Raw genomic sequence first — 23480 nt, forward strand, 5'->3', positions numbered from 1 at the left:
ATAAGGAGCGTCTGCGCCCTTTGCTCGATATGGCTCCGCCTAGCGATCGGGCTTCGCTGAAACGCGCTCTTGGGCTGTTCGCCCACTATTCAAAGTGGGTGCAAAATTTCTCCGCGAAGCTCCGCCCCCTCGTGGCCTGCGACACATTCCCCATGGGCCCGGCCACCATGGCGGCCTTCGAGGGCCTTAAAGCCGACATCGCTGGCGCCGCTGTCGCGACGATTGACGAGAGTGCCTCTTTCGTTTTGGAGAGTGATGCCTCAGATCATGCGATAGCGGCGACTCTCTCCCAAGGGGGACGCCCTGTGGCTTTCTTCTCGCGGACTCTCACCTCCGCCGAGCGGAGGCATTCGTCTGTCGAAAAGGATGCGTACGCGATCGTCGAATCAATTCGGCGATTGTGGCCGTATCTGCTAGGGCGGTGTTTCCAAATCGTCACGGACCAACAAAGCGTTGCGTTTATGTACGACACCTTACATGCTCAGCGCATTAAGAATGAGAAAATCACCCATTGGCGTATCGAACTCGCCGACTTCTGCTACACCATCAAATACCGCCCGGGGAAGGATAACCTGGTCGCCATCGCCTTATCGAGGCCGGCCACTTGCGCGGGGGTTGTCACTTTGGAGGGGCTGGGCACTTTGCACGGCACTATGTGTCATCCCGGGGTAACGCGTTTCGCGCATTTTGTGCGCGAGGGAAATCTGCCGTACTCGATTGAGGACATCCGCCGCATCTGCCGTGATTGCGCGATCTGTGCGGAACTCAAACCACGTTTTTACAACCCTCCTATGGGGACGCTCGTTAGGGCTACTAGACCGTGGGAGCGCTTGGCGATGGACTTCAAAGGGCCGCTGCCAATGTCGAGCAACTCTCGCTATCTGCTCACTATCGTCGATGAGTATTCACGATTCCCCTTTGCTTACACGTGCGGGGATATGTCGGCTGCCACGGTTATTCGGTGCCTGCAGAATTTGTTTTCTATGTTCGGGTATCCGGCCTACGTGCATACCGATCGGGGTGCGGTGTTCCTGTCCCAGGAGGTGAGGGGCTACTTGCTCCAGCATAATGTCGCTTCGAGCTACACCACCCCGTACCGGCCCCAAGCGAATGGGCAGATCGAACGCTTTAATGGGATTATATGGAGGGCCGTTATGCTAAGCCTTCGGACCCTCGGCCGAGGCCTCGATAAATGGGCATGGTCGCTACCTGCCGCTCTAAACTCGATCCGGGCTCTCCTATGTACTGCCACCAACCAGACTCCTCACGAGCGACTGTTCCACCACCCTAGAAGCTCCGGCAGTATCCAGTCTTTACCCAGCTGGCTCGCTGAACCGGGGCCCGCCTATCTCAAACGAGCGGTTCGCGCTAGCAAGTACGATCCCCTTGTTGACAAGGTGCAGGTCCTCCAGGCTAATCCCGAGCATGCTCGCGTGATAACGGCGGACGGCCGCAAGTCTACTGTCTCCGTACGCCATCTCGCCCCATGTGGAGACGACGACAGGGATATCGACGAACCCGTCTACGAGTCTATGGACTCTACCGAAGCTTCCCCTATGGAACTACCACCGATACTTCCGTCGTCCCCCACTCCCGTGCCCGAAGGCGCTGGGGCGCCCCCTCCAACACCCACCTCCGGCGGCTATTCCGACGCGGGGGACTCCGGGCTTGGAGACGCCGTACCCGGTAGATTCCGAACACGAACTGGCAGGGAAGTTCGCCGCCCCGACCGCTACGGGTGGACCGACTGACGTGGATTGACGTGACCCATTCGATTATTGCTGACGCTTGCTTGCAACCTGCCGAGCGGCAGTATAGTTCTAACGGCGGGGAGAATGTAGTGAAATTATACCAAGGTGAACCCAGGGTGTGCTCGCTTCAAAAGGGGCGTCTATAAGACCCGGGACAACCGGGGCGCGCGTACACTCCAGCGGCACTCACTGTGACATAGTCCTGTAGTTTGAATGGTATGTACGCCCCTATATGCTGCGCTGATTGTTCTCTCTATTGGAATCGACCATTGCCCATGAAATACTCTGATTTTAATGCCTGTTGCATGAATGTATTTTTACAGGATGTTACTTCAGATCTAAATGATATTAAACCTACCCAAGGGACAAGTCGTGTCTGAGCTTGATTTTCACGACACAGGGTGTTTTGGGTCTTTGGGTATTCAGGGTCTTTGGGTATTCAGGGTCTTTGGGTATTCAGGATCTTTGGGTTTTCAGGGTCTTTTTGAGCCTCAGGGCCTTGAAAGGTATTTTGGTTCTTTGGGGTCTTTGGTGTCTTTGGGGGTCTTCAGTGTATTTTGGGTCTTCAGGGGTCTTGGTGGTCTGAAGGGTCTTGGAGGAATTAAAGGGTCATCAAAGGTCTGAGGGGTCTCAGCAGTCTTAACGCAATTAAGAGGGTTAATTAAGTGGGTGGTAATTTCATTTGAAGAAGAAGAAGACGTTTTCGTCGCAGATAAACATGCATACATATCTATATATATAAAACACAGTTTGTGTGTGTGTGTGTGTGTGTGTGTGTGTGTGTGTGTGTAATGTTACCGATAGACACCTAAACGGAGAGGCTTACGTGCTTGATATTTGACATAGACATGGCCATTGAGCCTGGGACGAACATGGCCGAACTCAAAATATTTGACGATCCATATTTTTTATTCATATTTACCTCAGCGCATTTCAGAGAAGTACCCGCTAATCTCAGCCGGTTCCAGAGCAGCTCGCTGATTCGCTCAGAGCGATCACGTGATGTTCCATCCAGTCACACGTCACACGTTTTTTCACCTTTTATGCGATCGTGTTTTGTATCGATTTTGTGCGATATGAATTAAATGTCTTTGAAACAGCTGTGAAACGTCTTTCCACAACCCTTCCGTAACCGATTGGAGCAGTTTATTGCCGCACAAAACGAGATCCGCGAAGCGAGTTGGTCGAGTCGTGCTAACCAAGATGGCGACACGGCGGCTTCACTTTTCACGGAGTATGAGCGTTCTATATATTTTCAATTCAGTGCGCCCGTGATTTGTGGCATAGACATGACCATTGGGCCTTCACGGTGTAATTTGTGCGAGGCTTTTGTCCGAGTGAGCTTGAGTCGAGAGGGCGAATGTACGGGTTGGGAATGTACGGGTCTCCCTTCCCCCGCCTGGCAACGCCGGTACTGGAGGACGTCACAGGATCGGTGAGTCTCCAAATCCGCTTCGTGCTGCTGCGAATATGCAGGACTATGTCCGATTGTTGTGCTGCTCTCCGACCATGAGAACTGCAACGTCATTGTTGACTGGCCATCCCCTTCCCTCCCCCTTCCCCCTCCCCCCTCCGTCCCCCCTTCCCTTCCCCCTCCACCCTACCCCCTCCACCCTACCCCTCCCCTTCTCCCCTCCCCCTCCCCCCTCCCCCTCCATTTTCCCCCTCCCCCTCCCTTTCCCCCCTCCCCCTCCCCTTTCTCCCTCCCCCCTCCCCCTCCCCCTCCCCTCCCTTTCCCCCTCCCCCCTCCCCCTCCCCTCCCCCTTCCCCCTCCCTTCCCCCTCCACCCTACCCCCTCCACCCTACCCCCTACCCTTCTCCCCTCCCCCTCCCTTTTCCCCCTCACCCTCCCCCACCCTTCTCCCCTCCCCCCCTTCTCCCCTCCCCTCCCCTCCCCTCCCCCGCCCAGCAATGCCGGGTACTTCTGACGGGTCCCCCCTCCCCCTCCCCCCTCCCACCCCCTCGTTCTCCCCCCTCCCACCCCTCCCCCTCCCATCCCTCACCCTCCCATCCCTCACCCTCCCCATCCCCCCTTCCCCTCCTCCCCCCTTCCCCCCCCTCCCCCCCTCCCCCCTCCCCTTCCCTCCTCCCCCCTCCCCCCTCCCCTTCCCTCCTCCCCCTCCCCTTCCCCCCTCCCCTCACCCCTCCCCTTCCCCCCTCCCCCCTCCCCTCCCCTTCCCCCCTCCCCCCTCCCCTCCCCCCTTCCCCCCTCCCCTCCCCCCTCGCCTCCCCCCTCCCCCCTCCCCCCTCTCCCCCCTCCCACCCCCTCCCATCCCTCACCCTCCCCATCCCCCCCTCTTCTCCCCTCTCCCCCTCCCCCTCCCACTCTTCTCCCCTCCCCTCCCCTCCCCTCCCCCACCCAGCAATGCCGGGTACTTCTGCCGGGTCCCCCCTCCCCCTCCCCCTCCCCCCTCCGACCCCCTCCCCCTCCCCCCTCCCACCCCTCCCCCTCCCATCCCTCACCCTCCCATCCCTCACCCTCCCCATCCCCCCCTCTTCTCCCCTCTCCCCCTCCCCTTCCCACTCTTCTCCCCTCCCCCCCGTTCCCCTCCCCTCCCCTCCCCCCCCGTTCCCCTCCCCCGCCCGGCAATACCGGGTACTTCTGCTAGTATATTATAATAAGATGTATGGACATAATAATGTAATTACAATTACAATAATATTGTAATTACATTATTATGTCCATACATCTTATTATAATAGTGAACCATATATGTTTGCTCTATTATAATTAGATGTATGGACATAATAATGTAATTACAATATTATAATATAATTGTATGTAATTATTACTCCCGCCAGGGAGTAATGCATTCGATCGTGTCCGTCCGTGTGTGTGTGTTCGTTTTGTGAACAAGATATCTGGAAAAGTTCTGAACGGATTTGGATGAAAGTTGGTGAGATGATTGCCCTTGGGATAAGGAAGATTTGATTAGTTTTTGGTGAAGCTCAGGATATTATTCCGGATCCAGGATTTTTTAAAGGATTTTTTACCATTGGAACATAGGGCTCTTTTTTTTTTTACATTATCTTCTATATATTCTATATTTAACATTGTGATATGAAAATAGTTTCCATATTTGTTGTAAATGTAGTTTAAACTCGTGGTTATGCGTTACAGCGGTGTATTTTTTAGCAGCGTTGTCTTCAATGTTCATTTTTTTTTCTAATAAAGACACATTCTGTCATTTTAAAACCACCAAAGTGTGTATTAGGTTTCCCCATTTCATAAAATGTATCGTTTGATACGTATAATGATTTAAAACTGGTTTTTTTGTTTGTTTTGTTTTTTTTACCTCAGAAGAGATATCAACATTTACCTCAGCGAATGTCAATCGCGGTGTCAGTATTTGATGAACTTATAAAGACTTAGGTGAGTTATAAGTGTGACAAGCATGTGCACGGGATTCTTCCCAGAAGAATGAGTGGTCGCATTAGCTTGTACGACTTAAAATGAGCGAGTTTTGTTTTGACGTTTGGACCAGTTTTACATGTTGTATCCCTAAGGAATGAAACGAACGTTTTTCTGGCTTACAATTTTATTTGAAGTCACACGTGCCTCAAAATACACTCACTTATATAGACTTGAACGCTGAATCCGAAAATGTAAGTGAAATTGCCTTGTTTTTTAAACATTATCTTCTATATATTCTATATATATATATCTGGGCAGTGTCTGTCTTGTGTTGTCTTGTCTTGTGTTGTCACTGAACTACTCCCTCAAACTTTTGTGAAATCGTACTATTCCAACTTGACCCACGGCGGGAGTATGCGCTCTACTGAGTGGCGTTCTAGTTCAATTTTGTATTGTATGCTCACTGCAACAAGCCATGTTGCGGTGAGCAACCCCGAAATATTATACGATTTGCATAAAATTTTACGTGTGTGATTTCTACAATAAATGGAACCACTTTGAATGGGAAGACCATAATTTTCATGTGTTTGAAATTTTACCCTTATTTTAGTGCCACCCCAATGAACATGTGTATCGTATAGCATCTCTCCAAGTATTACGTCATACTGAAATACTCCAAAGGCTCACCTCCACTCCGAATCGTCCTAATCCATTCTGTGTTCTAGCTCTTCCACGAGCCTTGACTTTGTATACAAAAACCTGCAGGGGAATTCATCCCTCCATAATCCTGGAGGAACTAACCTGCCTGTAAGGACTGGTTTTCACTAGTTAAAGAAAACAAAAACAGGGAACAATGGATGGAACAAGACTACCCCGAGGGACACAAGCTTCCACCTTGAACATGGATTGAGGAGGGAATGCCACTCGGACCAAAAATGTTACGTACAATAACTCTTACTTAAGTTACTTTGTAACCGACCAATGTGTCATTGCGTGCGCTCAATATAATCCAATCGAACCTGGCTAAAGGATTCCATGGCCGAGTCCGGAATGTATTGAACTATCCAGCACAATGCAAGGTTATGCATGGAGCCGAGCTCCCACGGCTGCTGTAAGTGTGTTAGCAAGTGTCCTGTTAATGGGCATGTTATTAAGCTGCTGTCTGCGAGGGGTGTTATTAAGTGGCTTGCTAATAATTGCGTGTTCGCAAGTGGCCTGTTAATAAGCTTATTTGTTTCTGACCAAGCAGGATGGAGAAGTTGTGCACACAAATTGGAGGTTGCAGAAAGAGAGTGGAGGCAAATTCACAAGTGAGTCTGGGGGCAAATTCACAACCCACTGTACTTGTAAAATGTATTTTTTGCAAAACAGGGTCGGTCATTCGTGTTGTTTGTAAATTTTAACACACTTGTTGGATTTTTAAAAATCTTCTTTGCTATTTGACGAATATGTGTCAGACATATCTTATATCAGAGGACACATTGACAGATTACTTTGGTGAAATCTTGGAACTAAATTTTGATACCCAAATATATATATATTGTTGCGGATATGAGAACTGTATTTTTTTTATTGTATTGTATTGGAAATGGTGATGAACATTGGTTGGATATGGCCCCTCTTGCCTCCAGAGTTGTATAACGGTAAAAAGGGCGTCTCGGTAATTAGTCCATAAGCATACACGTCAGCCAATCATAGAATGCCCCTGTTCGATAGCTTATATCTTATTATGTGTTTTAGAGTAAGGCCTTGTCTTCCATTAGAATAATACTCCATTGCACCGAGTAAAAGAGATAGATTCCCTTCATTCCCATTCCCAAAAACCTCCATTTCCCCTTTCGTCATTGCCAGGCCTCAATTGCCATTGCCAATTACATCCCCTCCAATTGCCGCCATTGGCCACGAGGCAGGGTTGGGGAAGAAAGGCGGGTCCCCACCTCGTCAGAGGGGAGGAGTGAGCCAGCCCCACTCGACCAACCATGAACAAGGGGTTTGGCTTGAGAGGGCGGAGGAAGAGCGTTTGGGGGAGGTTCGCAAAGGTTGAGGGGCGGGACCTATATAACCCGCCGGCGGGGCGTTCCCGAAGGAGTTGAGACAAGGAGGGAAGAGACGAGAGTTGAGTCCAAGAGATTAGCTTTGAAAGAGTTGAGACAAGGAGGGAGGAAACAAGAGCTGGGTCATCAGAGCTGAGCTGCGTGCTTGAGCCACCGAAACTGCCTCTACAGCAGCTCGAGCCACCGAAACTGCCTCTACAGCAGCTTGAGCCACCGAAACTGCATCTACAGCAGCTCGAGCCACCGAAACTGCATCTACAGCAGCTTGAGCCACCGAAACTGCATCTACAGCAGCTGGAGCCACCGAAACTGCCTCTACAGCAGCTTGAGCCACCGAAACTGCAGCCACAGCAGCGTGGGGCCTGGACGGCAGTTTGGAGCAGGGCCGCGAAGGAATGGCGGCTGCCCAATGAGCCGATCGTGCTGCAGGACCAGTTGGACCTCCATATCCCGCCAGCCATCCACCAGCCATCCCTATCATCATTCCCTGTGTAAGTGTGTTTGTAGTCTGTCTTTTGTCTTGTCCCTGGGTAGTAAGTAAGCCTGTTAGATAAGATAAAGATTTCACTGTGTCACCTGCGTCTCATGTCCCTGTAAATAAACGTGACTGCTTTCTTTTTGCTTATACAGTATGTGTGAATAACAATAAACCCAGTTACTCTTCTGTACGTCTTCTTCCTCTTTGCATTCGGTCGCTTTAGAGTTTTCCAGATTGAGCAGCTGTGGTGCGATACGGCCAACGTTTGGGTTGAATCGGGTTTTAGTCGGGGAATAACTGTTCGGTCGCGGAGCCTCCGCTCGGCAAATATAACATCTAATCCGCGGTCCGTAACAAATTGGTAGTCAGGAGTTGGGATTCGAACCTGGGACTAAATTTATTTAGCCCAAATTTTGGACACCAATTGTGTTATTACAGTAACAAATTGGTGTCGGGGAGTGAGATACGAGGCCCGAAGCGCGCTTAACGCGCTCAAAATTACGAGCTGCTGAAAATTCATGTTTTAAAGCAAAACCCGAATTTTGAAATCGCGCCATGGCTGGTCAAGGCGACGGGATGCCGGTGGGAGAGATAAGCGGGGTGGAACCGACCCAGGACCTCGGGGAAATGTATGTGGAGGAAAGGGAGGAGGAGAACATAGGCAATGTGGTTGAGGGGGTATCAGGCGCACAAAATGGCGCTCTCGCGCACGAGGTTACGGGCGCGCAAAATGGCGCCTCGCACATGGCTACGGCGACCGCGCCCGCGACCGTAGCAGCGCCGCCGATGGATTGGGGCCTATTCATGCTGCAAATGCGGGCCCTCATGGAAGAGAACAGGGGGCTGGGAGGCCAAATGGGGGCAATGAGGGACGAAATGAGGGCTGATAGTGAGCGATTGGAGGGCCAAATGGGGGTAATGAGGGACGGAGCGAGGGCTGATAGTGAGCGATTGGGGGGCGAAATGGGGGGCAAAATGGGAGAAATGGGGGAACGGATAGAAGCTAAATTTGAGGGGCTAGACAATAATTTTAAGGGATTAGACAAGAAATTTGAGTGGTTAGACAACGGAATAAAAGCGGTAAGGAATGGGTTAACGGGGGTGGAAAATAGAATGGCTGCCCAGGAGAATCAGATAGAGGGGGTGAAAAATGGGTTAATGGGGTTAGAAAATAGGATGGAAGACAAATTGCGGGAAATAGGGGAGCAATCCGCCCGGGAAATCGAACAGATGGGGAACCAGATAGAGGAGGTGAAAATCGGGTTAGAAAGTAAATTGGATGCTCAGAGGGATGAATTGGGACAGATGAGGGTGGCATCTACAAAAGAGATGGAGGAGATGAAAGAGGAGATACGACGAGGTGTAAGTGAGGAGGTCTCGGGGGTACGCGAGGAGGTAAAGCGAGGCGAAAAGCGTATAGAGAAAGAGGTGAGAAATGGAACGGCTAGGTTACAAGGGGGAATAGAAGATCTGATGGAGGAGGTGGAACAGCTGACGGAGGGACAAAAAGAACTAACGGAGCAGGTTCAAAGGAACACTGCGGTACTAGGAGGGTTAAAAGCGACACAAAACGACATTAAAAATGACTTAATAGCGACACAGAGGCAATGTCAGATGGTACGTGAGGGACTGACAACGAGGTTGGAAGAGGTGACAGAAGTAATGGAGACGAAGGACCGAGAGGTGAGGACACACATAGAAACGGTCAAGGTAGCCTTAGAGGACGAACTTGAGGAGACGCACCGGGAAATAAAAGAGGTGAAGCAAAAATTAGAGGAAGTGGAAGAAGAGGTGAGTGAAATTAAGAAGAGACGGACAGAAACTAAGAGAGAAATACAGGAGGAGGTGATGGAATATGTACAAGGTCGGTGCTCAACTCATAATGGTGTGCTCACTAACCAAATAAAGAGTTTGCAGGTGGTGAAGGAGGTGCAGAGACGAGGTGCCAAGGTGAGTGGCGATATACGGGGAAATGTACATGATGTGAGGGGAGCTTCAGTCGGCTTGGGGGTTGATGTGGACCCGGGTGTTCGTGAGAGGCCGTTGGTGAAGTGTGCGACAGGTACAGTGTGCGAAAGAGGAGGTGTGCGAGAATGTCCGACTCTGGAGTGTGTGAGGAAAAAGTGCGCGCCGAGGAGTGAGTGTGCTGTCGAGAGTGAGTCGGTCGTAGCGCGTGTGCGAGGGGGCACATGGAAGCGCATAGTGAGAAGTGTTACAGAGGATGTAACGGAAGCATGCACGCCTGTGGTGAGTGTTACGGAGGAAGTAACGAAAGAGTGTGCGCAAGAGGATGCGCGGGAAAGGTGTGTAACGGACGGGTGCATGGGGAAAGAGTGTGCTGTCAAGAGTGGAGGTGAGAGTAGTGAGAGTGACACGGAGCGTGAGTTGGTTGTGACAGGTGAGCGAGGATGTACACCTGGAATGGAAGGATGCACACCTGGAATGGTAGAGCGTGTGTGGGAATGCACACTTGAGTTGGTAGTGAGGCATGTGGTTGGGTGTGCGAGTGAGAGCACACCTGTGATTGTCACAGAGGAGGTGACCGAGAAGGGGGCGCGAAGAGGTGTGTTGGTGAGGTGTGCGAACAACGAATGTGTGCCAAGGTGTTCGGTGGTCAGGTGTGTGACCAAGTCTGTGAGCGGAATGAGTGTACCTGGGTGTGTAAGAGAAGGTGCAATGACGAGGAGCATGGGAACAGCTGGATGTATGAGCAAGAAAGGGGTAACGTATGCGTGTAAGCATGCAGGTGAGGCATCGACGGTAACCGGGTTAGCGGTTAGAACGACATATAGCCGAATCGGGCCCTCGGTGCGCGTCGGGCAGCTTCGCGTGCCGCGAGGACCAGCGGGGATCCGAACCACGGCGGGTTCGAAAGGACCGCCGTACGCGATCCACGCTGGGCCACGTTTGGAACGGCCGCGTCCATGCTCCGCTAGGCGGAACGGGCAGCCCGATAGGAAGGGTCGTCATGGCGACCCCTTTTTGTTGAAGCGTTCCGGCAGGTCGAGATCGGGACATTGGATGGCTCCGTGCCGAGGTGGTGCGTGGGATCTCGGCCCGGGTAAGCGTCCTTCCCTGCACCGAGTGTCGGACGTATCCAGCCGCCGGCACCAAACAACCCGCATTCATTGCTCGGCTTTACGAAGCCGGGCTGTGGAAGTGAATTGGCGCACCGAGAGGCACTAGTGAGAAGACTGATGATGATAATAGTGATAATGGTTTTGATCCGAAATTTAGAAAAGTGAATAGAATTGGCAGTAATTGGCAAATTTTTGATTGGTTGGAATTTGGTGTGCAAAATTGATAGTAAGAGATGCCCCATGTGATGGGATGGCCAATCCACCATCCCTCACAGAGGGGGGCAAAGGAGCACTAGATTTATGGGGTTTATGGCAGTGTAAGCTCGCCGAGGGAGGGTTTGGATAATGTGTAGGGCCCTAGAGATTGACATTAGGTAACGTTAAGGTTAGTTAGTGACAAGGATACCTGTAGTGGGGACGCAGGTAGATTAGAGTGGATGATAATGACGTGGTATGTGCTTAGTTTAAAGGGAAGACGGGGAGCACTAAGTTAGCAGGGCAACAGGTAGTTGAGATGATGCCGTGTGAGTGTTGGAGGTGTATAGAAGTGTATTTTGAAAAGTGTGTGAGGAACAGGTGTGATTGCACAGGTGTGCAACTGGACAGGTGGATGGAGCAGTGTTTGAGTGATGGTGATGTGAGTTGTATTGACCAAATGGTCCAGGGAGAAGGAGGGTGCAGGTGGCACCAGGTGTGATTGCACGGGTGTGCAACAACAGGTGTATGTGGTTGTGTGGAATAAATGGTAGTGTGGAATATCTGGAGTATTGGAATGGATGGTCGTGGAGTGAGTATGGTGGAAACTGTGGAGTGGAGTGGATGGTGCGAAGGTGTGAATGAGGGAAGAGTGGACCCCCATCACGAATACCCGGGGAGGGTAGTCTAAGAGTTAGGTAGAGGGTACAGGTAAATTGTGGTTGGATATTGGCATCTGTGGTGCGGGTGGAAGAATGGTGATTGGATGGGTGCATTAGTGTTGTGGAAATGGCTGGGCGTGTAGCCTGTTAGTGTGTGTAGTTGGTTTGGGCACTCCACCACTGTGAGGATGTCGGCCAGGTGAGGCCGCAGGTGGGCTCTGGGAGCCGGTAGTTGTGGATGGGGCCCGAGGATCCGGAGGACGGACCCGGGTAGCCCAGTGCCAGAGGGCACTGAGTGGGGTGACAGAGCCAGGAGGGGCTTTCCCCAGTTAGTTAGGTTAGGGTGAGGAGCTAGGTAAGCTCGGGTGGCAACTGCAGTGGTGGAGGTGTGCATGTGGGTAGACCTGCTGGGAGAGCTACACGTCACAGCCCAGAAATTGTGCAAGGGCACCGGGAGATGAATCGGGGGAGTGAGACCCCAAATTGAGCAGCACCACAGTTTGGTCAATGGGAATTGGTTTTTAGAACCCATAGTGTAAGTTGGCCAATGGATTGGCAGGGAAAGACCCCGGGTAGTGTAACGTGTGTTAAAGTCATTAAGAGGATAGTTAGGATTGGAGTCTCCTCGCACCATCTGCATCCACTCACCTGAGGTGACAGGTACCTCCACACCATGCCAGGTTGGTTTAATTATTTTATTGTGCAAATGTTTTGGATTGTGAGACGCATCATGACGTGGGTGTGACATTGTGCTTGATGTTCCATCTCTTCCTCCTTATGAGGATTTATGACGAATTGGGTGATGGCAAATTTTGAAGTAGAGGGATTGTGGAGACGAATTTGGTATAAGGGAAATATGGGGAGACGTGACAGTAGCGACGAATTTGTAAATGTGTAGATTTTGTAAATATGGGGTAAGGGCAAGGGTAGTGTAGGTGACAGGGGGGGTGACGTACGGTAGGGACGAGCTTTCTCATTTCGCTCTCCGTACGCATTTCGCCTTGCATTGCCTTATTGATGTGTACCCTTGTGACCTTACCCCTCGCTCATTTGTCTTCCCCCTTTTGTCTCCCACATGACCTGTGCGCCATTGGGCGCTGAGGGGAGCGTGCGTGAGTCGGCCATTGTGCGCCCGAAATTCCCAGAACCAGCTGTCTGCATCGATGCACCACATTATGGACCACATGCCTGTGGCCGAGCACCACGTATGGACCCCATGGGTTGGGGCATGGCCCCTCTGCTGGAACCGGCCATGAGGGCCCGAAATCTTGCTGGCGGACCTTGGCCACAGGGCACCGATGCCCCACAGGTGAACAACACGTAGTCGGCCCTGTGGGCCATAAATAAAGATAAATAAAATGGACACGTTTGGGCAAGCTTTATTGCAAATAGGCCGCCAGTAAGAAAATGAAGGAAAAGACAACAACTAGAAGAAATAATAATAACCAGCAGAGGGAGCCGAAGAGCAAGAGATCACCTGCAGGGTTAGGGGTTGTTGATTTATTTTTATTATTGAACATTCATGAACACTGATGAACAATGGTGACTGCACCGATTGGTGCTTGGGGGTGTATTGGTGCGTTTTTAGGTGCTTTCATGGTGCATTGATGCAGAGCAGACTGTCTCCCCCCCCAGAAAGAACAATCACAGGTCCTGGGTTAGTCTTGTAAATAAAAGTAGTGTCAATTGTAAATAATGCTCCCCACCGTCAATGTATAGTTTGAAGACCATTCCGCAATTCGGTTAACTGTGGGCATAAGTCTGTTAGGCAGGGTGCAATGGAGCAGCAGGACACATTTATTTATGTTTTAAAACTGTCGCACTCAGGGTCAGGTTAAAAGTAGAGGGAACTACACCTACGTGTCACACTAAATAAAAGTTGTAGGCCCGGGTCGTGCCTAAGAGGAGGAGGGTGCAGTGTTGCGGATATGAGGACTGTATTTTTTTTATTGTATTGTATTGGAAATGGTGATGAACATTGGTTGGATATGGCCCCTCTTGCCTCCAGAGTTGTATAACGGTAAAAAGGGCATGTCGGTAATTAGTCCATAAGCATACACGTCAGCCAATCATAGAATGCCCCTGTTCGATAGCTTATATCTTATTATGTGTTTTAGAGTAAGGCCTTGTCTTCCATTAGAATAATACTCCATTGCACCGAGTAAAAGAGATAGATTCCCTTCATTCCCATTCCCAAAAACCTCCATTTCCCCTTTCGTCATTGCCAGGCCTCAATTGCCATTGCCAATTACATCCCCTCCAATTGCCGCCATTGGCCACGAGGCAGGGTTGGGGAAGAAAGGCGGGTCCCCACCTCGTCAGAGAGGGGAGGAGTGAGCCAGCCCCACTCGACCAACCATGAACAAGGGGTTTGGCTTGAGAGGGCGGAGGAAGAGCGTTTGGGGGAGGTTCGCAAAGGTTGAGGGGCGGGGCCTATATAACCCGCCGGCGGGGCGTTCCCGAAGGAGTTGAGACAAGGAGGGAAGAGACAAGAGTTGAGTCCAAGAGATTAGCTTTGAAAGAGTTGAGACAAGGAGGGAGGAAACAAGAGCTGGGTCGTCAGAGCTGAGCTGCGTGCTTGAGCCCCCGAAACTGCCTCTACAGCAGCTCGAGCCACCGAAACTGCCTCTACAGCAGCTCGAGCCACCGAAACTGCATCTACAGCAGCTCGAGCCACCGAAACTGCATCTACAGCAGCTTGAGCCACCGAAACTGCATCTACAGCAGCTGGAGCCACCGAAACTGCCTCTACAGCAGCTCGAGCCACCGAAACTGCAGCCACAGCAGCGTGGGGGCCTGGACGGCAGTTTGGAGCAGGGCCACGAAGGAACGGCGGCTGCCCAACGAGCCGATCGTGCTGCAGGACCAGTTGGACCTCCCTATCCCGCCAGCCATCCACCAGCCATCCCTATCATCATTCCCTGTGTAAGTGTGTTTGTAGTCTGTCTTTTGTCTTGTCCCTGGGTAGTAAGTAAGCCTGTTAGATAAGCTAAAGATTTCACTGTGTCACCTGCGTCTCATGTCCCTGTAAATAAACGTGACTGCTTTCTTTTTGCTTATATGTGTGAATAACAATAAACCCAGTTACTCTTCTGTACGTCTTCTTCCTCTTTGCATTCGGTCGCTTTAGAGTTTTCCAGATTGAGCAGCTGCGGTGCGATACGGCCAACGTTTGGGTTGAATCGGGTTTTAGTCGGGGAATAACTGTTCGGTCGCGGAGCCTCCGCTCGGCAAATATAACATCTAATCCGCGGTCCGTAACAATATATAATTTTTTTATATGCATGATCAAGGATCGTGGAAGAGCTAAGCAGAACGGTATGGAATATAGTGGAAAGGGGAGAACACCAACAGCAAATTTAAAATGGGAGTGAGAGTGACATTGAGGGGAGGGGAAGAAAGACATGGGGATGAACAACGGGAAGGGGGGAAGGGCTTGGGATGAACAAGAGGAGGGGGAGAAGGACACATGGGGGTGAACAATGGAAAGGACATGAGGGTAAACTAGGGGAGGAGGAGAAGGACATACGGGATGTTAAAATGCCAGTCCAATGCCATACACTTATGGTGGTACATGTTCCATTTGCACACTTTGCCAATCATTTTGTTATTATTGATGCTAAGTGCTTGACAGATATTATAGTAGTAATTGCATGCCTCCTCAGATTCCAAGCCTCACTTTGTCATTCCGACACACAAGGGTTCAATAGTCACAATGGAGAGGTCGCCATTCTGCTGTGATCTGTTGCTCTGTGTCGGAGGTGATAGTTTTTCTCTTTGGAAAGATGGAGTACAGGTATGTTTAAATCGACCGTTGTATAATGCTCAATCTATTTGTCATATAGATAATAGTCTGGAAGTTTTGACTCCCCTCCCACTCCACCCTCCCCCCAACCTCCCCCCACCCTCACCCCAACACACACACACATAATATGCAAAGGTTATTTGGTTTGACAATTTACATGTGGTTTACCAATTATGAGGAGATCCTCAGCTTTCCATTCATGCCTTTCATGCATCATTGCTGTCATACATGACCGAGTACATGTTCATTGAAAATGACAAGTTCAAATCGCATTTTTACAAGTTTGGCTATTTGGCAAGACAGTTTGAAATGGACGCATTACTTGTCGACTGCCAAGTTGATTATGTAAAATTGTTAAGCTGGTCTGGTAATCGTCGGTTGCGTCATCCTTTGTTTAAGATGGGTATTTAAGATGGGCCTACAGTGTATGAGTTTAGAGACAGTCTGAGTCATTGAAAAGATGGTTCAACTTACGACTGAACAGCAGACCTTCGTGGTTACAACCTTTCACCAAACTGGAAGTTTGCAGCGAACTCGTGATGCGTTCAGGGAACGTTTGCCAGAACGGGAGCTTCCAGCAGCCAAAACCATCTGGGCGAATGTTAGAAAATACCAAGAGCATGGCACTAGCCTCAACCGCAACAAGGAGAATTCGGGTAGGAGGTGCACTGGGCGATCGGAAATGAACATTGCAGCAGTAAGGCAGCAAGTTTTGGAGCATCCTAGGGATACCAGCGCAAGACGAAATGGGACGGGATTGCTTTCGGCAACAATCAACCGAATCACAAGACTGGACCTCCACCAACATCCATATCGGATTCACATCCGGCATCAACTTACGCCAGGGGATTTTGCCAGGAGGCTGATGCTTGCCAGATGGTTGATAGCACGTTGCGAAGCAGATGTCAATTTCCTGCGGAATGTCATTATCGGCGACGAAGCTACTTTCGCCATGGACGGCAAGGTCAATACCCATAATGTTCTTGAATATGCACCGATAGGACAACCCCCGGAATTTAACTTTGACACCAACATGAATCGACAAAAGTGGACTGTTTGGTTGGGACTTTGTGAAAGTGGTCAGGTGATCGGACCATTTTTCTTTCAAAGGAATGTCAATGGTAACAGGTATCTGCAGATGATCAATGATGAAGTTTTACCGCAGCTGGAGGAGAACTTTGAGCGACAGGTTCGTGGTGTCTTCAGATATCTCTGGTGGGCCCATGACAGCACCCCAGCACATCGTCTTATCGCTATCCGAGATCGACTGAGGGAACTCTTTGGAGACCGAGTCATCGCCCTCAACCATGCAGTGGAATGGCCGCCAAGATCACCCGACCTCACACCATGTGATTATTTCCTATGGGGACATTTAAAGAACAAGGTGTTCGTAACTCTTCCCCGTGATCTTGACGAATTGCAGGGCCGTATTCGACATGAAGTGGATGCTTTGTGCAATGACCCGGCTATGGTGAGACGAGCAGTTCAGGGCATGCTCCGCCTCTGTGAGCTTTGTGTTGAAAGGGGAGGTGGACATGTTGAAGGTGTGGGTGCATAAAGGCCAATCATTCCTGAGAAAAGTTCACATCTGACGTTCATTTTGCACCAATTATCCTGACTTGCATCGATTAGCCAAACTTGTAAAAATGCGATTTGAACTTGTCATTTTCAATGAACATGTACTCGGTCATGTGTGACAGCAATGATGCATGGAAGGTAACAATGGAAAGCTGAGGATCTCCTCTTAATTAGTAAACCACATATAAATTGTCAAAATAAATAACCTTTGCATATTAACCCCTCGAATTCGGATTACCTTTTTTTTGATACGCACTGTATATATATATATACATACATACACACACACACACACACACACACACACACACACACACACACACACGTATATATACACACACACGTATATATACACACACACATGCTCCAAACATGCATTTTTCCTTTCTTTACCTTTACCTTTGTGTTCTCCTAAGCATTTGCATTATTATTTTCCTCCCCTCTCTTCAATACTGCCCTGACTAATTGTGGACAGGTCATCACTTTGCTACAGAGTATGGGACTTCCTGTTGAGCAGCCATGGGAATCAAACCCACACCCGTGAGGGCAGTGCAATAAAGTATTATCCACTCCATCACCAAGTCATTCACTTGTCCTGCTGACAAAGTCAGAAAGGCAGATATCGATGTCCAGGATGTGTGTTAATGTGAACTTGTGAATTTCTGTGAGATCATTGCACACTGCCACTTTTGGCTGGTGGTACATGCTAATTCCCTGTAGAGATTTTCTTTCTTATTTTACTCAATTTCAATTATCTCCTTTTATAGCTCATCCCCTACCCAGTACATTATTAATATAATAAAGCTCTTTCTAACTACTCGCTCACTTACTCACTGATTTAAATGCAAAGAACGGTACTATTCTAGGTGGGCTAAAAAGATGAAATTCAACATACTGATGTGAATAAAAACCACCGTTTAGAGGCCATTTTTCCCCGCAAAGCGGGGGTTGGCCTTTTCGGGGACCGTGGTAGTTGTTGTTTTTTGGTCCCCTTTTTGAAGCAATGTTTTACGGCCGGATGCCCTTCCTGACGCCAACCCTTTTTGCCGCCTTTCAACGACAAACAGGGAATTACCAGTGAACTGGTACTCAATTAGCCGACCTCGGAGGGATGACAGGCTGAGTCAACCCCCCTGGCATTAATTCGGCGATCGACCGAGATTCGAACCCAGGATCCTAGGATCCTAAGCCGGCACCCTAGCCGCTAGCCCAACACCAGGGATACTGATGTGAATGAAGTCCACAATTCCAGAAAAGAAAAATCACGTGTTTGCATGTCCATCCAGTCACATGTCGAGATAACTGTGTATAACTGTCTGTAAATTGAAATATCTGTAAGCAAAGGTTGGCCGGTGGAAACTCGTTCCCTCAGCGGGAAGAGTGGTGGAGCTTGGACTGTGCTGGTGGCGAGTCAATTCCTCAGCTGGGAAAGTGGCGGAGCTTGGACTGTGCCGGTGGTGATTCACTTCCTCAGCTGGGAGAGAGGCAGAGCTTGGACTGTGCCGGTGGTGATTCACTTCCTCAGCTGGGAGAGTGGCAGAGCTTGGACTGTGCTGGTGGCGAGTCACTTCCTCAGCTGGGAGAGTGGCAGAGCTTGGACTGTGCTGGTGGCGAGTCACTTCCTCAGCTGGGAGAGAGGCATAGCTTGGAGTGTGCCGGTGGTGATTCACCTCCTCAGCTGGGAGAGAGGCAGAGCTTGGAGTGTGCCGGTGGTGATTCACTTCCTCAGCTGGGAGAGTGGCGGAGCTTGGACTGTGCTGGTGGCGAGTCACTTCCTCAGCTGGGAGAGTGGCAGAGCTCGGACTGTGCCGGTGGTGATTCACTTCCTCAGCTGGGAGAGTGGTGGAGCTTGGACTGTGCCGATGGTGATTCACTTCCTCAGCTGGGAGAGTGGTGGAGCTTGGACTGTGCTGGTGGCGTGTCACTTCCTCAGCTGGGAGAGTGGCAGAGCTCGGACTGTGCCGGTGGTGATTCACTTCCTCAGCTGGGAGAGTTGTGGAGCTTGGACTGTGCTGGTGGCGAGTCACTTCCTCAGCTGGGAGAGTGGTGGAGCTTGGACTGTGCTGGTGGCGAGTCACTTCCCCAGCTGGGAGAGTGGCGGAGCTTGGACTGTGCCGGTGACGAGTAATTTCCTCAGCTGGGAGAGAGGTGGAGCTTGGACAGTGCAGGTGGTGATTCATTTCCTCAGCTGGGAGAGAGGCAGAGCTTGGACTGTGCTGGTGGCGAGTCACTTCCTCAGCTGGGAGAGTGGCAGAGCTTGGACTGTACCAGTGGCGAGTCACTTCCTCAGCTGGAGAGGGGTGGAGCTTGAACTGTGCATAAATAAAGAGCTCATACTTCTCTCTGCATTCAATCGATTTATTTATCTCCTTGCAAAATGCAAGCACAATCCACTGATATATAATAAATATATAACCCCATTCCTTTCCTTTTACTCCTATCTTCTCTCAACCTTCTCTCACATCTCACACCTACACACTTATTTGTCCTTCCCTTACTTGATTGTTCTCAAGATATTACGTTCCTTCCAACCTCACTCTCAAAGCAGCTTGCTTGGGAGAGTTACAAACACTTCCTAAAAACAAAAGCTGTTACAAATAAGCAGGGGTGTGTCAATCCTAAATAGTGGTTTTAAAAGTGTAAATGGCCTTCACTGGTGACTAAATTACATACCCGCTCATATTTTAAGTTCACTGATCTAACTGTTTCTCACATTCTCCTCACATAATGGCCTTTCAATATTCACCATTTACCACTTACTTTTCACACTTAACTTTGTCTCACGCTACTTGCTCTAACCATGGCTTGCCAATTTGGTTTCAGAATGGGGCCTTGCAGGTGTCACGATGTGAAACACACCTGTACACCTCTGGCTGCTGGTCTCCCTCACGCCCGGCCATATTTTTCTTAGGCAGGTCAGATGGAATGCTTGAGGTCTGGGACCTGTTGGAGGAAACACTTGCTCCAATTAAGTTTCATAATGTGACCAGCTCTACTGTCACCAGCATTCGGGCTCAGAGTGAGTATAGCCACGTATGTATGTATGTCTCGTCATTCAGTGCTCGGACAAGTATCCCAGATGTCCACACCTCATATTCAATGCAAATAACGCAGAACTACTTACCCAGCACCCAGTACTGTTAACGCAGCACTCGGTATGGATAAAGATAGCTCTTTGCATTTAGCAAAGACAAATCTCATCAGAGAAAGTGTTCAAGTGTTCAGGCCCGTATTGTACGTTTCAGTATTGTCACGTGTTTTTACCTTAAGGCTTCATCAGGGGACATAATAAGCTTGAATGTAGACTTCTGGCAAGGCCTGTATAATTTGTCACACCAGCTTTTTACGGAGTACTTTTAGGAAATGACTCACTTCCACCACCCGTGTCATCACTGATGTATAATTGAATTGACCAGCCACTAAAAAAAAAAAAAGTGAAAGTTGGTGTAGATTTCATTTTTTTCAACAGATGTAGTATTTTGGTTTTGTAGTCGAGTTGAGAAGTGAATCGGTTTAAACTGTTGAAAAAGAAAATCTAGATTTATTATTATTTTTGACTTGATCTTACAAAAGGATCTTTAATCTGCCTCTTAGAGGTTGTACGAAACATTTCCAAACTAGAACAATGTGACTGTGTCGCCAATATGCCTCCGCATAATCCCACAACGGGTAGATGCCATCACTCTGCATATGTATGGGTAGTGGATCACGTGTGTGAAGTTTCATGTTGATTGGATGAGGTTCGTTTTTCTATCCAATATGGCTGCGAAACCACGTGACCTATGACATCATCACTTTCAAACTATATGCGACAGTTCTGTGAGATATTTGTAAAATTTCGCATCAATAGGGTGAGCGGTTTCAGAGATATAATTGTTTAATATTTTCCTTCAATCAAAGATGGCTGCCATACCACGTGACCTATGACATCACAATTATCATAAAAACATTATGCATGGGTGTCACTCTTACATTGAAAGTTTTGTCTCAATCGGACATATGGTTGCTGAGAAAAACGAGGTTTAGCCCGGACAGACGGACGGACGGACGGACGGAAGGAAGGACGGACAGACAACCCGATAACATAATGCCTCCAGCGACTTTGTTGGCGGAGGCATAAAAATGTTTTTCTCGACATTGCTGCATGTCCAGAACGCACACTATTACTCCACACACGCAAAGCGAAAAGCAGGGTTAAGCAATTGCTTCATATTCATCTGTCGGTCCATCTGTCCAGTTTATGATTGAGGAACAACTCATTTAAATTGAATGTTATATTTTGAACACTAATTATCGGAACATGAGTAGGAAGACGAGTGTTTCGTTTTACTGTACGTTGGCTCTGAATTCACCCGGATCACACATGTGCAGAAAGGAGTGAGATAATATTTTTACTTTGTCCGTCTGTCTGGCAGTCGAACAAAACTGAAAATCATTCCTAACAGGAAACTTAATGGTTTTAAGGACATTATAAAGGACACAAACAACAGTCACAAATAACTAATATAATGTGTTAAATAAGGTGGCGTAATAGACTCTGGGTAAAATGGCAGTAAAACCCAGAGTTAAATTATTTATATGGCTTTAAACCTCTTTCAACATTATTTAAATTGAATTAGATACTTGAACACTGTAAAAAGCAAATCGCCTTCATAATACTTACAATATATATAACAATATAATATATATACACTGAACAGCAATAGAAACGTCACTTCATAAAAATAATTCCTGAACATTTCCCATAGAAATATCAATGCATTTCGTTTAGATATCTCGTTATTTACATTAGTCTGTATCTAAATGAAATCCTAACTACCGACAGTGGTGGACACGTGGATAAAAACAGGTCACCAAAACGCAGGCAAAAAAACGACCATGGTACAAAGTCGTGCACGATTCCCATGGAAATCAAAATGCACGTGCGTCTCCTTGTGACTTTCCCTATAAAAGGCACCCCAAAACGTGTGTTCATCATTCGTGTTTCGATGCCAGCGCCATGTAAGAACTTACGAGGATTCAGAGAGACCAGGCTATTGGAAGATTGCATGCTGGACAGACTGCACGAATGGTTGCCAATGCTTTCCATGTCAACGTGAGAACCATCTACAGGTTACAGGAACGATACCAGACCACCAACAGCACCGATGACCGCCCACGCAGTGGCAGACCGAGGGTAACAACACCACGACAGGATCGACAGATTGTGCGTCATCACATCCAAGATCGCTTTACCAGGGCTACAGAAACTACAAGACAAACAGTTGGAACCCACCAGAGACACATTAGTGGTGTTACAGTCTGTCGACTTTTGAAGAACAGGGATGTCCGTTGTCACAGGCCGTATCGTGGCCCCATTTTTACAGCTCGACACTGCCATGACCGACTACAGTGGGCCACACAGCATCAAAATTGGCGTTACCAGCAGTGGAGAACCGTTCTTTTCTCAGACGAAAGCCGATACTGTGTTTCCACGGCAGATGTCAGAGTGAGAGTTTGGCGTAGACGTGGGGAACGCTACTCAGATGACTGTGTGATGGAAAGAGACTCGTGGGGTGGTCCAAACATCATGGTATGGGGTGCTATTGCTCTCAATCACAAAGTCGGTCCTGTGGTGTTCCAGAATATTGGTCCAGGACGAGGCAATGGTGTCACAGCTGCTCGCTACATCGATGAAGTCCTGAGACCTCACGTTGTGCCACATTTTGGACGTCACGGAAATCATGTCTTCCAGCAGGACAACGCCCGTGCCCACACTGCCAGAGCAACAAGGGACTTCCTGCAACAGAATGGCATCCAAACCATGCACTGGCCTGCGCTCAGCCTCGATTTAAACCCGATAGAGCACTTGTGGGACGAGGTTCAAAGAAGACTGAATGACGTTCGACCAAGGCCGACAACTGCAGCTCAACTCAGTCAGGCGTTTCTCAGAGTGTGGGCCCAAGTGACAAATGTCTTCATCAACCGATTAATCCACTCCATGTACAGACGATGTATGGCTGTCATCAACGCTCATGGGGGTCACACAATATACTGATTTTGACCTCCCTTGTTCTCACCTGGTCTTGTGTTTTTCTTATTCAGAACATTTCACATGATTGTTTCAGAATCATTGGAATCTCCCGCGATGAAGCTATCTCTGAGGGCCTTTCACTCACTCACCGCAGACAGGTAGGTGGTCTTTCTGTCTTCTACCGACTCCTCTCCGGCCTTGCTCCCCCAGCTCTCTCTGTGCTCTGTCCCCCAAATATTCCTACAGGTCGCACAAGATCTGCCAGCAACCCTCTAATGGTTAAATTGCCGAAATCTCGGCTCTCTGCTCACCTTCACTCTTTCATTCCTCTTTTCTCCCGCCTCTGGAACAAACTCCCACACTCCCTTCAATCCCACTCCTCCCTCCAGGTCTTTAAAACAGCTGTTCACCACCATCTCTTATCTTCCCCCATCCAAAACCTTGATCTTTTCTACCCCCACTAATTCACCCCAGATCCACCTTGTTTGAAATTCCAACTTCTTTCCTGG

The 23480-nt window shown here is 49.1% G+C and overlaps 1 protein-coding gene across 1 annotated transcript in view; it reads left to right on the forward strand.

The window, feature by feature from the left end:
* The window catches only part of DNAI3 (dynein axonemal intermediate chain 3), a 145628-nt gene that overhangs the window by 106044 nt on the left and 16104 nt on the right, over positions 1-23480 (forward strand). The window contains exons 15-17 of the mRNA XM_068135907.2: positions 6356-6416; positions 15241-15371; positions 19782-19977. Coding sequence (XP_067992008.2) covers positions 6356-6416; positions 15241-15371; positions 19782-19977 — 388 coding nt within the window. The remainder of the gene's footprint in view (positions 1-6355; positions 6417-15240; positions 15372-19781; positions 19978-23480) is intronic.

Source organism: Myxine glutinosa, chromosome 1 (genome assembly GCF_964187855.1).
Source record: "Myxine glutinosa chromosome 1, kmMyxGlut1.1, whole genome shotgun sequence".
NCBI classification, from domain to species: domain Eukaryota; kingdom Metazoa; phylum Chordata; class Myxini; order Myxiniformes; family Myxinidae; genus Myxine; species Myxine glutinosa.